The 15284-nt window shown below is 47.5% G+C and overlaps 1 protein-coding gene across 1 annotated transcript in view; it reads right to left on the reverse strand.

The window, feature by feature from the left end:
- The window catches only part of PLXNA4 (plexin A4), a 474394-nt gene that overhangs the window by 38200 nt on the left and 420910 nt on the right, over positions 1-15284 (reverse strand). Inside the window, exons 22-24 of the mRNA XM_059847574.1 lie at positions 11497-11765; positions 7770-7836; positions 5511-5657 (exon numbers count right to left, since the gene is read on the reverse strand). Coding sequence (XP_059703557.1) covers positions 5511-5657; positions 7770-7836; positions 11497-11765 — 483 coding nt within the window. The remainder of the gene's footprint in view (positions 1-5510; positions 5658-7769; positions 7837-11496; positions 11766-15284) is intronic.

Below are 15284 nucleotides of genomic sequence, written 5' to 3' on the forward strand. Positions count from 1 at the left end.
CCTGCATCCTGCAAGAGGGGTCTAGGGTGCAAAAAATTCTATTATTTATGGGGTGCCTCGTCATTGGAAGGAAATTATGAATCTGACTCTGTGTTCTTAGAAGGCTAATTTATTATTTTATGATACTAGAATATATTAAAGAATACTAAACTATGCTAAAGACTTTAAAAGGATACAGACAGAAGGCCAGAAAGATAATAATGAAAAACTTGTGACTCTTTCCAGAGCCTTGACACAGCCTGACTCTGATTGGCCAAAGTCAAAACAATTCACATGAAACCAATAAACAATCACCTGCTGGATAAACAATCTCCAACCACATTCCAGAGCAGCAAAACACAGGAGAAGCAAATCAGATAATATTGGTTTCCTTTTTCTCTGAGGCTTCTTGGCTTCCCAGGAGAAAATCCTGGGCAAAGGGATTTTTCCAGAAAATGTGACTGTGACAAAAAATGGGTACCAAAGGTGTTCCCTCCCTCACATGGGCACAGAGGTGTGGTTCACATGGGGGTGTCTTCATTGTATTTAATCATGGAGTCACAGAAGGGTTTGGGTTGGAAGGGGCCTCAATGATCACCTCATTCCAGCCCCCTGCCATGAGCAGGGACACCTTCCACTGTCCCAGGCTGCTCCAAGCCCCATCCAGCCTGGCCTTGGGCACTGCCAGTGATCCTGGGGCAGCCACAGCTGCTCTGGGCACCTCTAACCCTTACCCTCACCACCCTCACAGGGAAGAATTTCTTTCTTAACAACAGAAAACCCATGAGCACATTTTTTACTGAGTGCTTTCAGTAAAAAAATGTTAATTGAGATGTCAAGGTGACCTAATTCAGGAGTGGCCTCCTTGCATTGCCAGCTGGTTTTGATAATCCCAGTGAAAAACTTTACATTTGTCCATCTGCACAGCCATGGAGCTGAGCAGACCCTCCTCAGAAGAATGTTATTAATCTGAAATGCAGGGCTCCTTAAGAAATGAACACAGACCAACATCAGCAGCCTTTGCTTTCACATACAGAAGAAGAAAATCAGCCCAACTGGAGAGGCCTCTCTTTTCTCAGAAAGAAAATTTAATTTTCTCCTCTCTGTCCAAGAGAAAATGCAAAGCACATGGTGAGGGGGGATACCTTAAACACAGAGTATTTAACAGCAATCTCCCTGCTAAGCATTGGCCGTGCCTCTGTTGATCATTCTGCTCATTTCTGGTGGTACAAGTGTGAAGTCTATAAAGGTTTATAAACTTAGCACACCTTTGCACTTGAAAGGGGTGTTCAGGCTGAACATGGTCATTAAAACGTTCCTGTGGCACTTTTACAAGCACAGATTGGTTGGTTTTGGTGCCTCAGACAAATTTTAACTTAACTTAAATTCCCTTCTGCAGCATGCAAGAGGTGCTGGACTGTCCATCACTTTCCATCTTCACCTCCTAAAATGCAGTGGGAACTCAAAAATGGGGTGAAATCCTATCAGCCTAATTACACACTGCCTCACCAGGCTCCCTTTGGGGATGTTGTGCTCAGGCAAGAGGGACTTGTGAAGATATTGCTTACAAAGAGCTCTGTGATCTTGCTGGATGAAAGGGGAGATGTAAATAGGAGATATTGATTAGATCATAATGCTATTATTTGTATGTCACTTCTAGAAGTATTGAAAAAGCATCAATTCAGACCATAATAACAGCACAGATTTACAGTTCTGGGGCACCTTTCATCTCAGAGGATCACAGAATTGTGCACAAAAGTGTTGAAATGAATCCAGTGTGGGAGGCCATTAGTTGGTGTTGTCCTCTGCAGCTCTCCTGGGTTATGCCCATTCCCAGCCCACAGGAACCTCTTCCTCTGCAAACTTCTTGGGTACCTCCAGAAAATCCCACCTGATTGCTGAGAGCCTGCACTGGTGTTTAGTTTATGATCTTGAAGATGTTTTCCAGCCTAAATTATTCTCTCATAGGGAAATGGAGCAGTGATGGCAGCCTGGGACATCTCTTTGGGGTCACACCTGGCTCTGGGGACCAAGTTTCTCTCCAGGTTTCTCTCTCAGTGGTCTGAGCTCAGCTAAAATGAGTTGGTGCCAGTCAAGGCAAGCTCTGTGGTGTGATAATCTCTGATACAAACAGCTGGATTTTGGGTCAGCTCCCCACAGAAGGCACTTGGTGTTCTTCAAAATGATCTGAGCTGCCCTGCCAGGCCAGCATCTGCTGCAAAAGACCCCAAAATCTCCTGCAGGTGCTGAGCAGTGTCCCCACACCAGTACCCAGATGGAAGGTGACAGTGGTTACTCGATCTGGGTTATCCTGGAATTTCACAGGGATACATCAGCTCTGGAAGGTGCCAGGAAAACTGTGCCTCAGTGAACCACACTCAATCACACCCTGGCTGCAGTAATCCTTGCTTGCCTCTTTTCCAGCTCAGCTGGAAGGAGGAGCAGGGAAGGCAATTCTTCACAGGACTGTTCTTGTGGGGCAGTTGGTGACCCCTGAAAACCCCTAAACACCTCTGTGTTCCTTACTACGACTTTCAAGGCTCTCCCTCCAACATTTTAGGGAATTCAAACCCCAGTTGTGGAAGCCACCCCCATTCCCAGAGCACAGTGACTTTGGCATGTATTCCCCAGGCTTTACATCATCTTTCTAGTGGAGTTTTCTAGCTGTTCTCATGTGGAGCATGAAACTTTTTTCCATACTCAAGCCAGAAGCAAATCCCACTGCTCCAGCAGTGCTGCTCAGAGCCTTCAACACAATCTCTGATGTCACCTGGTGGGGAAGAGAGCCCATGATGGGCTGTGTTCCTACAGGACCGGTCACTCTGAGGGAGGTTCTGTGATGTGGATCTCCCAAATGCAGTTCTGCTGCTCCATCACCCACCACCTTCATTTGGGCTTCAGGGTGACTCAAGGATGTGACTATGTGGGCACTGAGAGCACAGCAGCACTGTTCTGTCCCTCAGAAGTCTGTGTCCCAGCAGGATGTGGGGTCAGCATGGATGGGAATGGGAGTGGGAGCACATGGAGGAGTTATCTCCAAGCCCTGCTCTCCCACTGACTCTGTGTGGCCTTGGGACATCTCATTTCTCTGGATTTGTGTTTATTGACCTTTTACTCCATCCTTGGGCATTTTTTGTTTTATCTGCTAGCTGTTCCAGCCATGAGCTGTCTCTAAATGTCTGTGTACATGCAAAGCTTGGCTCAGCTAAGCCCTGATTTCCACTACACATTAGTGGCATTCAAATAAAAAAGGCACAGTTTGTGATTACTCCCTTGGTGACTCTGGTTCTTAGTTTGTGTGCTTTCTCCTGAGACCAAGACATCTCTGCAGTTCCTGTCCCAGGGACAGAAATCCTTCTCTCTCCTCTGCATTAGTCTGGAATGTTCCATGGGGTGTCGCTATCGAACACAAAAGAGCTAGACGCACACCGCTGCTCTAAGGTGAAGAACAAAAAGGGAAGTTTATTTTCTGACTCTAACATTTATAGTTTTCTAAAAGTGACAGTGGATTGGAGGGGGACAGTGCCACCTCTCCAATGCCACTGGTCAAACCAACAGTCTATCAAGTCTCTCCTCCTCCATAATGGAATGCAAAACAAGGTGTTATCTCCAGACAGTGTGTGATAAAGTTCTCCACAAGGAGGTAAACATCAGAAGGCTTAGAAAATCCTAGAAAATCAGGGCGACAATGGGGCTTTCATATGCTGGGGTTTGGTGAAGAAAAAGAAGAAAGACCCCAAAAAAGCCAAGCATAGGAAAGCATTCTGAGAATTATAGAATTGTAGAAGGGTTTGGGTTGGAAGGGTCTGAAAGATGATCTAATTCCACACCCCTGCCATGAGCAGGGACACATTCCACTATCCCAGGCTGCTCCAAGCCCTGTCCAACCTGGCCTTGGACACTGCCAGGGATCCAGGGGCAGCCACAGCTGCTCTGGACACCCTGTGCCAGGGCCTCACCACCCTCACAGGGAAGAATTTTTTCTAATTTCCAATCTAAACCTACTCTCTTTCAGTTTGAAGTCATTCCCTCTTGTCTTGTCACTCCAGGCCTCTGTAAATATTCTCTCTCCGTTTTTTCTGTTGGAATTCCCGTATTGCAACCACTGAATCGGTTCTGGCTTTATTTCATTACTCTATATTTTTAATAAAAGATGTCAGGCAGCTCAAGGAAGGTAGAAGAAGGACAAAATAAAACAGAAATAGAGAGAAACAGAAATGAAGAACAATCCTATTCATATTCTGCTCCTTCCTAATCTCCTTCACCAGAGCTGATCTCTGTAAATCTGCTGAGATTCCTATCGGGGTATATTTGTCTGCTCTTGAGATGTAAGAGGGAGAGCTGATTATCATCAAACAGCACAAAGCCAGCAGAGGAGAGCTTTGTTCAGCCTGATGTATAATTACTACCCTTTGCTGGCTGCTTCAGATCAAGCCTAAAAGGATCGGGGGGATTTCCTTCGGTGAAAGTGATCACTCTGTGGCTGCATTTTTTTCTCTTTTCTGCTCATTTTCTTCATGTGTGATCAGTCTTCTGAAATTTTAGACAGCCACACATAACAGCAGAGAAGCAGCACTCTGCCAGTTCAGTAGGAAAGTCACGTTTTTAATATGCAGAATACAACTGTGGCCTTATTTAAGAATTAAGTCCACCCCCTCATCAGACTAGGATTCAATCAAAGCTCAGCTCTAGACTGGAGTTGAAGAACACAGAAGGGCATTTCTAGCATCAGCCTGCCTGGGCTAAAGTCTAAGACAGGTCTAAGACAGGTTAAGGTCTAAGACTTGGAACTAAATGATCTTTAGGGTCCCCTCCCAAACCATCCCATGATTCTGTGATTGGAATGCCCCTCATTTGAAAGTGCAAATAAAATAATCTGATCAGTTTAGAGCATCTTCTGACTGTCCTAAAACTTGGGATTTGCTGAGAATAAAGATGGGAAATAGAAAAATTACAAGGATCATTGAAGGCTTAGAAACTGTTCTTCATCCAGCAGAGACTTACAGGCTCAGTGGATTTAATGCATCCAGGGAAGAATGAGCCCACAAACACTCTAAGAAGAGATATCTAATGCTCTTTAATTGATGCTCTTTAATCAAGTGGGAAGAGGGTGTAATCTCAGAGCAGAAGATAAAGCTGCACATATGCAATGTGTATCTTGCCCCATGCAGACAATTCCATTTTGGGGGAAATGGTTCAGTGACAGGGATTGTTTTCTTTCCCTTGAAATCTTTAAATCAAGTTCCTTTTACTTTGACTTGTGCTTTCTCAGGAGGGAGGACTGCACCAGCTCTAGAGCTGACCTGACAGGTCCCTGCACTGTGCACCTCTGACTATTCCTTGATGCTGAAATCCTCACTGGAGAAACACATTTTTAAATTTTCATAGCCAGCCTTAGGCAACATTACCCTACTAAAACACAAGAACAAATCACCCTAGAGAGTCAACCACTAGTTTCTGCTCTCTAAAGGCCCTTCAGGCATTAGAAGATTGTGGATCAGCCCAGGGGAAGGTGTGCCCAGAGCACTCACCAGGGTCTTGTAGTCGATCTGCTGTCGGATGAGCTTGTCTTCGCTCAGCGAGTACCGCGCCTCCCCCGTGATGGAGTCAATGGGGCCCTTCTCCATCTGCTGCTTGATGGCACAGAAAAGGGAGAAGAGAGGCTCTCCAGCACACTCCTGCAGGGATGAGAGGTGACCACGAGGTGAAACCACAGGCTGGAATTGAGAGTCCAGCCTGGGTGTCCCAGTGACTGCCTTGGTTCGCCATCCCAAATCGCTCATGGTGGGTGTCAGTGGGAACCAGTCCAATAGCACAGGATCAGAGGTGACCCTCCACTGCCACAGAGTGCAACCAGCCCTTGGGCACATGGTGGGACCCTCAGGGATGGTCCTGTGCAGCACCAGGAGTTGAACTTGATGGTACAAAACCCTTGGGCACATGGTGGGACCCTTGGGGATGGTCCTGTGCAGCACCAGGAGTTGGACTTGATGATACAAAACTCTTGGGCACATGGTGGGACCCTTGGGGATGGTCCTGTGCAGCACCAGGAGTTGGACTTGTTGGCACAAACCAGGAGTTGGACTTGGTGATTCTTGTGGGTCCCTTCCAGCTCAGCTTATTCTGTGACTCTGAGTGTCCCATCATGGTGTCAGTGTTCCCTGGCAATGCTGGGGCTGTTCAAGTGATTGTCACCAGGCCAGAGCTTTGCACTGGTGGAGCAGGTAGTGGGATGGGTCCCAAATGACCTGGAAGCAGGTTTTAAAGGGAGATGGATGGCTGGTGCCACATCCTGGGTGTCTGGGCAGAGTCCACAGACTCCCTGAGCACTCTCATGCTGCAGGCAAACAGGAATTCTCAGGCCCAGATGTGCCCCTGGACACATGTGGAGGTGACAGAAGTGTGGGGCCCAGCACAGGGTGGCAAAAAGCAGCCCCAGGCAGGCACAGCCCAGCTCATCTGTCCCTAATTTCTCCTCCTCATCGTTTCCACTTGCTCTTCCCATGCTTTTCCTCCCTTGCTGCACTCCCTCAGTGACACGCACCCCGAGCTTTCTGCTCCTGCCTCCCATCCCCTTCATCCCTCCCTCCTTCCTGCCCTCCTCACCCTCTCCTCTCGTGTCCCAGCTCAACCAGCCAGGTCATTTTCCTCTGGTGTAAATCCCAGCAAAAACAAGTTAATAATCGGAGGCAAAGTGGCCCCTTTTTCAGTCCCTACACCTGTCTCCCACTTAATTAGCTTATCTGCCAGCAGCATATTGCTTCTGTGTGCCTGTCTCCTGCCCTTATCAGGCCTCTGTTCAGGCTAAGGCAAGAAGACAAGTAGCTGAGTGGGGTGAAAAAAGCCTATTATAAAAGCAGCTCTTTAGAGAGTCACCTCCTTATATCCTTTCCTTTCAGCTGAAAGCAGGGATCTGATACTGGAGTCACTGAAATTACCTTCCAGGGACCTTCAAAACTTTCCCATGTGCTCGTCCTTGAACTGGTTGTGCCTGGGGAGGGCTCAGGGGGATTGGGGTTTATTTGTACAGCCTCAAATTGCCTGGCAGAAGGGGTTATTCTGTCCAAATGAGGATGTGAGGTGGGAGGATATTTAGCAGCTGCAGTGGGAGTGGGGGAGAGGTGCAGAGCTCAGCTCCTTCCAAAAAGGCTGGCTCTGAGCTTGGCAATTGTGATTCTTGAGGCTCAGTGTGGGTCCTGCAGGGGAAATTGGATCCCCCCGCAGTCAGTGGCAGGGCTCAAAGACTGAAAGACTTTTTCAACTCCACAAAGCCCAAGCAGACCTTCCAGGAGGAATGAGAGAGCTCAGGGGCTGCCTCACATCCTTCCACTCAAGTTCTTTCACACAGCTCTGCTGATGGGCTCCCCCCACTCCTCGTGGGGCTGTGTCTCAGTGCTGCCTCTGAGCTGGGGTGGAAGGAGATCTCCATCTGCTGTGCACTGGAAATATGGGTCACCACATGATGGAGACCTCAGTCTGCTGTTAAAAGGACAGCATTTCCACACAGGTCTCAGGCAGGCTCTGAAATCCTTCCCATTTCCGCTCTGACCCTCAGATCCCACCTCTGTACAAGAGAGGGACCAACAAGTTGCCTCTCTAACAAAGTGTCCCTCTTTGTTCTCCCTGGGTCAGAAAACAGCCCATCTCCTATTAGGCAGTGACCTCCTTCCAGAGGCAAAAAGAAAAAAAAGCCTTTAACTTTTTATCTGGGAAGTTTTCACCCCAACTGATCCTCACCAAGAAGAAATGCTTTAAAGCAGCTGTTTTTCCAGGCATGCTCCTGCTCTTACCTTGAGGAACTTGTAGAGGAGGAAGGTGAACCAGTTGGTGAGCATTTTCTCAGCCACAGACTCTGTCCTAAAGCGGAGAAAAAAGAGAATTGGAAATGAGCTAGTCATGCTGGTCCTATCAAAATACTGTCCTTGTCCATCTTCCTGCCCAGTCTGGCATGGCACCATCAGGATTTAGCATGTCCTGGGTTCCCTGTTTCAGTTTTGGATTGAGGAAACCTCCATCCAAAGGAAAACCCTTGCTGCCCTGTTGATTCTCCTGTCCCTGTGTGTCTGTTTTCCAGTTTCTCCAACAAGGAAAAGGAGTTGATGACATTTGAGGGAATCTTCTCCAAAGAGCTCAGGGCGGGTAAATCTATCAAATCTGAGGAGCTCAGAGCGAGGCCATATGTCAAGAAGGCTGGATAAATACTCAGGAGAGACAGATCTGAGTCTCTGGGGAGCAGTTATCTGGCACTGCCTATCTCCCTGGCATTTGGGAGTGATTACACTCCTCAATGTGTCACTGTGGCACATACACAGAGCTCATCCTTCTGCCCTTGAGCGCTCTGTCCTCAATCAAACAAAAATCCATCTCGAGGCTTCAGGGTGAGCTTCTCCTGCAGAAACTTGTGCTGGCTCCAGCACATGGACTGGGGAAAAAACAAGAGAAAACAAGAGAAACTTGGGGAAGCCAAGAAAAAAGAAGAGTCCCAGCCTGGAAGAATTAAAGTGGGTCCTTGTCATGGCTCTCACCTAAGCCATGCAGAGATTCTTGCTTGTTGTTGCTGTTGCTCTCTGCCCAGAAAATCTCTTTGGGGCCATAAATGTCATGTGGGATGAACTCTGGACACTGGTGAGGTGGGAAAACCACTTCTACCAGCTCCTTTCTTCAGTCAAACTCCTCCAAAACTGCAAAAGATTCCCTTTCACAGACTCATGGGGAGGGAAGGGAAGCATCATGTTGAATCCAGCTTCTCCAAAGAGCTGTCTGAGCACCTCACACCAACATCTGACCCAAGGCACTGAGGTATTCACATGTTCTGTTCTGGTGCTGCTCAGTGCAGGACTTCCTTCTCTGACTTCTCCTGGTGCTTCCAGGGTTTGGAACACTGGATGTGCCTTCTTTGTTCACTGGCTCTCCTTCCAAAGGCCACAATTAATGTCCAACAGAGAGGATTAGACTTGGAAAAGAGCTGGAGGAAAGATAAGGAGGGAAGATGGGATGCTCAGAGTGAGCAAGAAGGGAAGACAAACAGATAGAGAAAGGAGAAGGAAAAGGAGGAAATGAAGGGGGGAGGGAGTGCCATCCAGCATCAGAGGAGAAGCACAGGCAGGAAGCCTGGGGACAGCTGGAGGGTGGTCACCAGCCAGGCTGTAGGGCTTGATCACATCAGGGAGTCAACTGACACCAAAGCAAAGCCTCTGCCCCTGGCATTGCTGCTCTGAATGCCAGGAAGTGCCTTCTGCTCCTTTTCTGCTGGTTCTCCACAGTGGGCCATGTGCCAGATGAAAAATCTCCCCAGCCCAGCAGGCACCAGAGATCTCCTCTGCGTCCAAGCTGTCCTTTGTAATCAACTGGGGGCTCCTCAGAGTCAGCTCTGAGCTGTGGCAAAGGCCACTCATCTCCAGAAGCACCCCCTGATTTTATTTAGGGTCCTTGAACCAGGAGGGTTGGTCCAGTCTGTGAAAGGGAGGTGAATCTGATCCTAAAGGCAGAAGAGGGAGCACTTCCCTAGGCAAGGAAAGGACATCAATTACAGAGCAGTAGATTCCAAACTTGAGGTTTCCCCCAGAACTGTGGAGTTTAGACCTTAGGCCAGGCCAAGGAGCATCAATTCAAACTTGTTCCCCATATGAAACCAGTTCTGTTGTCCCTCTCTTCTGCTGATTTCCACTAACTCCCAGCTCTGGGAGAGAAATGAGATCCCAAAATGCAGCTGAAGACTCTCCAGGTGTCTGTAGTTAACTCAGGAACAAGAAACAAAGCTGGGAAATCCATGTCCCAGGCAGGAGATGGAAGATGACATCCTCTCACCAGGGATTTAATAGACCGTATATGTGATATTCCTATACACAACGCGATCAGAGTTTTCAGATTAAAAGGAAATGTAAGCATAAATTAACATCTTAAGCATGCAAAGAGCCCAAAAGAAGGATTTAGCTCTTTCTCCTCTTGTGAAACTTTCTGGAGTATCCACATGAAAATCCAGAGCTGGATTCATTCTGTAACTTTTGATCATTGACTACTTTTTGTTCAGAGAGGAGATAGAACAAGATCAACATCTCCAAAGATGATTATGATGTTTATGTGGGCAATGTGGGAAATGGTAAAGGTAAGAAGACTTCCAGAAAGCTGTAAAAGCTGGCCTTAGAAAGAACAGAAAACTTATAACTAGCTGCAGCTGCAAAGTCTGAAAGTAGAAAAAGTTACAATAGTACAAGCAAGCAAGGACATGAAACAATAGCTTAAGTTTTAGGCTTGGCTAAGATAGACCTTAAGACTGCAGAAAATATGCTTAGCAAGATAGTAGAAGGGTTTAAGCTTAATGATTGTTTAGGAAGAAGGTTTTAAGCTTACTTGTGTATTGCTAATAGAAAGCATACAAGCAAACACTGTGTGAAGCACGTGTACATGTGCTTTTAGGAATTGGCTAGAACAATTGTGTGTAAGCTTTAGCAATATGCTATTGGCTAGAAAGTTTTTAAAATGCTCTGTAACAAAGTATCTTAGGTTGGAAATGGGTTTTCTATTCCTATCAGTTAGAGGTGGGGCAGTTATCTCTGTTCCTGGGGCAGTTATCTCTGTTCCTGGGGCAGTTTTCTTTATCTCTCCTACAGCCAACCCTCCCTCCAGGAGGTCTCTTCTGTCCATGGCCACTGAGTGTCCCTGCAGGGCTGATCAAATTCCACCATCCCATGGGGAGATGCTCCGCCCAGGGGAGGAGCCAAGCATTCTTACCTGGATCCAATCTGCCCTGGGAACAGCCCAGCAGCCTTTGCCCACTGCATTGCCAGAGGAGCAGCTTTCTCCTGCCCTGCATTCCCAGAGGGAGAGCAGGCCCATCTCCAGCAGCCCTGGAGCTGCAGAGGAAAACTCCCCCCTTGTGCAGGATCCCTGCTCCAGCAGAACCACAGCTGGCACTGCAGGAGGGCTGAGCCCCCCTGGGATGGGACTGTGCCACCAGCCTGAGCCCCCCTGGGATGGGACTGTGCCACCAGCCTGAGCCCCCCTGGGATGGGACTGTGCCACCACCCTGAGCCCCCCTGGGATGGGACTGTGCCACCACCCTGAGCCCCCCTGGGATGGGACTGTGCCACCACCCTGACACACAGGGCTCAGCTCCTGCTCTCACTCTGCCAGTAGTTTTTTTATGTTTGTACTATCACATTTGTATCTTTAATTTTCCTAGTAAAGAACTGTTATTCCTACCCCCTTATCTTTTCCTGAGAGCCTTTTAATTTCAAAATTATAATAATTCAGAGGAGGGGGTTTACATTTTCCATTTCAGGGTAGGCTCCTGCCTTCCTTAGCAGCCACCTATCTTGTCAAACCAAGGCGCAAAAAAATCTTTGGCTTCTGCTGGTTGTACATCAGCTATTGCCATCTTCCAATTATCCCAACCATGCAATGAGGCTGCAATAAAGCTCAAGCAACATCTCCCAGCAGTCCCATCCTGTCCATGAAAAACCCCAACACAGCCACAGCCCTCCCAGCCCGGCCCCCTCCATGCCCAGGCATCCTTACCTACGGAGCAGCAGCTTGGGGTGGTTCTTGCTCTCCAGGTTTTTGTCGATGAGGTCGGCCAGGAGCTGTTTGAGGACGTCGGTGGCGTACTCCAGCTTGCTCTGCAGCACCGTCATGATCAGCGAGGCCACGTTGCCGCGGTCGCGCATGGAGAAGCTGCGCTGCGACTCCAGCGTGCGGATGAAGGACAGCAGGAACACCTTGTTGTTGATGAGCTGGGCAAAGAGCTTCAGGCCCTTCTCCACCCGTTCCTGACGGTAGCCAGGGACCTGCGCAAGAAGAAAGGGAGTTTCTCAGGTTTTGTGTTGCTGAAATGGCTCCCAAGGTATTAAAAGTCTTTTTTCCCAGCCCTGTCACAGAGGAAGAAGTCGAGATTCCTCGACTCTGCTATTCAAGGTTGTTTATTTTCTCTTATCTGTTCCATTCTTTCTCTAACCTGCTGAGATCTGTCCAGCAGGTAAGCTGGACACAGTGGCACAGTCCCTGCCCTTCTTTTTATACTAAGAACTACGTGTACTTTATTTACAATCATTTCCCAATACCTATCACCTGTGTTAGACAGTCTGTCTCTGCTCTAAACCAATCCAGAAGTCTCACCATCACAGCAGAAGATGGAGGACAAGAAGAAGAAGAAGAAGAAGAAGGACAGGACATGCCCAGATTCCTCCATCTTGCCTCTTGAACCCCCATTCTAAAACCCTGAAATTCTTCTTTTTCACCCTGTGACAAATTCACCATCATTCTACTCAAACTCTTTTGGCTTGTAACTCCTCACACAAAGTTGGGAATTGTTCCCATGGGCTATAATCAAAGGCACAGGTGGTTTTGACTCTGTGCCAAGGTCTCTGAGCCCCCTGCCAGGGTCTGGAGTCCTCCAGGGCAGCCAGAGCAATGTCCTGGGTTCTGACAGGAGTTTTTCCCTTTCCCTCATTTTCCCACTGTCAAATGTCCTGTTGTTACTCTCTCCTTGCTCTCATTCCTCCAACTCCTCAGCTAAGGAAAGACAGGAAGGGAATCGATATATCATCTAAAGATTAGGAAGTCTGAGAAGACTCCCAGCCACATCCAGATGATTTTTCCAGTCCTGTGTTCCCCTCTCTGATCAGTACATCAGTGGCAGCAGCTCTCTGGCCACAGAGAGAAGCACAGCTTTCCCAGGCATTGTCCTGGGAAAGGCTGTGAGAAGAGCAGAGAAAAGAATGAAAAACAATTATTATCTTAACTTGCTGCATCTGGTATTGTGAACATGGGGAATGTGTTATGGAGATTTGTTTACCAAAGGATGGTTTCCTAACTAGCCAATGGTGATACTGTTTTAATTAGAGGACCAATTAGTCCACCTGTAGCAAACTAGGGTATAAAAGTATGGGTTTCTTAATAAAGATTAATATGATAAGCCTTCTGAAATGCATGGAGTCTCTGCTAATTATTACCCAGCCAGAGACCCACTTGTGTTGACATACATCCAAAAGAGATTTCGGGTGCCTAAATGTGTCACCATGCCACGTTATATTTTTATTTTACTCAGACTGAAGTCTTACTCTGATTTCATCCAAAGCTTCTTTCTCATTCCTGAAAGAATCCGGCTTTTCAAGGTGTGGGGTTCAGCTTTAGGGAGCTGGGAGAGGCAGCAAGAGAGTGAATGGGAAAGAGAGCCCAGGGTGAGGTTTTGAGGAGATGAAGAGAGGCAGTGGCTGAGATGGTGACCATGGAACTGGGCCTTGGTTTGAAGAGTCAGGCAGGTGAAGGTATGAGAGGACACCCTGAGCTCCAGCAGAATCCCTGGGTTTCAGATCTGAGGTGTTTTGGAGACAGAGTGATTGATAAGTCTCGTGTTTCTCAGCTGTGAGAGGCTGAAGAACTCATTTTTATTTGGAACAATTTAGGACTTCAGTGCTCCACAGAGGTCTTTTTGATCCTTCTGGCTCTAGGCAAAGATGGAACCTAAACAGAGAACCCCAAACTCATCCCTCTACTTCCTGAAGTTGTTCCAGCCTTGAAAACCTGTCTTGGAAGCTGGAGGGTCTCACCACATGTCACCAAGGCATATATGAATTAATAACCACCCAAATTTGGCAACTTTAATAAAAAATAAGTTGGCTTGCTTAAACAGCCAAGCAATGCGAGGCCCCTTATAGAGTTGTTACTTTTTAATTCTGGAAATTAGAGTTCTCAACTCTTTTTGCATCCAACAAATAAATTACTTCCTAAATAGATTGAGGCAACCAACCAACCAACAAACCACCACCACCCATCCCGCCAATAATTATTTTTAACTCACTCACTTGAACATTTAATATTGTCTATCCCAGGGTTATTATGGAGAATTAAAACAAAATAACAAGAAAAGTATTTTGGCTGCATCTGGAAGCAGTTAATTAGCAAATGAACTGGAAATAAGTAAGACTGTCTCACTGTGGGATCTGTGCTGGGGCCTTTTGCAATAAATAGCAATTCCTTCTGGGTGCTACAGAGTAGGGAGCAGAATGGGAGCTGCCTTCATATTGGCAGCCAAAGATGCTGACACTGAGAGAGCTGCTGAAGCTTTACAAAGGATTAAGGAAAAAAAAAAAAAAAAACAAAAAACCAACAAATGGAATGAAAGGAAGAAGAGATCAAAGGTGTTGGGTTGAAACATTAGCTCAGTGTGTATCTACATAGGGGAGCATCCGTGCTAAGGCCTCTGCAGGGGTCAGGTGCTGTTCTGTGATCAGCTGGATGGGGTTAATGAATGTAGGGATGGAAATTGGCTGTGGGGATGAGGGAAGTGCTTGTGTGTGTGTGCACACGTGTGAGAGGGAGGTTCAGCACCCCTCATTTCTCCTTGTTTGTTGGAGTGCTCCTCCTGAGGGAAAGCAGCCGGATGCCACTCAACCTGCACTCCAAATCTGTATGGTAGCTACGTGTAACTCAGCCTCCTACCCAGTCCCACAAGCCCTCCTTGCTGACAGGTCAGGTTTTTTAATGTCTCTCTCCACACAGTCGGATGAATTTTGGCTCTTCCCAGTGGCAGGAGCAAAGCCGAGCAGGCATCTCTGATTACACAGCCAGCCAAGCGTGGGCCTGCCTGTGCCAGCTCCTGCTCCTCCTTCCTGCCAACCAAGCCCAGGCCTGGCCTCCAGCAATCTCCCAGGCCCATGCCAGAACCTCTCTGGAGCTCACAGCCTGCCAAAGGCTTTGCAGAGAGCTCAGCCAACACCTTGGACATGGTGTGGCTCCTGATTCTCCAGCCCAGGTATTCCTAGAGCAGAGCCTGTCCATCTGCCAGAGCCTGGAGCAGGTTTTAGCCTGGCAGACCTCACCTGAGCTCCCATCAAGCTCCTGTCACCACTCAGGTGATACAGGCTCTGTGTAGGTCCCAAGATTTGTGAACAAAGTCTCACAAATCTCCATCCAGAGCGTTGGGGTGGAGGAGGAAGATGTGGGCAGGGTATGGATAGACTGACACTGTGGTTTTCTGACCTCACTGCAAACCAGAATGCATCAAAGGTGAACCTCCCTCAGTGGCAGGGGGTTATTTTTATAGGGGTGGGTTATTTTTATAGGGATTGCCACAAAGAAAACCTGGCCTTGTAGAACTGAGGGTCATGCAAAGCTGGATGACACAGGCAAACAGGCTCCTCTGTCATACAACAGGTTTTCCTTGCCCCTGCACAGCAGAAAATATTAAATCCAGTCTAAAACTCAAGCCACAGAAGGGTTAAGACCAAAGAGAAGCTTAATTGAGTAGACCTCTGATTTATGAGTTTTCTAAATAAGTGATTGATCAGACAGAATTTAGCAGGTAA

This window comes from Haemorhous mexicanus, chromosome 5, assembly GCF_027477595.1.
Source record: "Haemorhous mexicanus isolate bHaeMex1 chromosome 5, bHaeMex1.pri, whole genome shotgun sequence".
In the NCBI taxonomy this organism is placed as follows: domain Eukaryota; kingdom Metazoa; phylum Chordata; class Aves; order Passeriformes; family Fringillidae; genus Haemorhous; species Haemorhous mexicanus.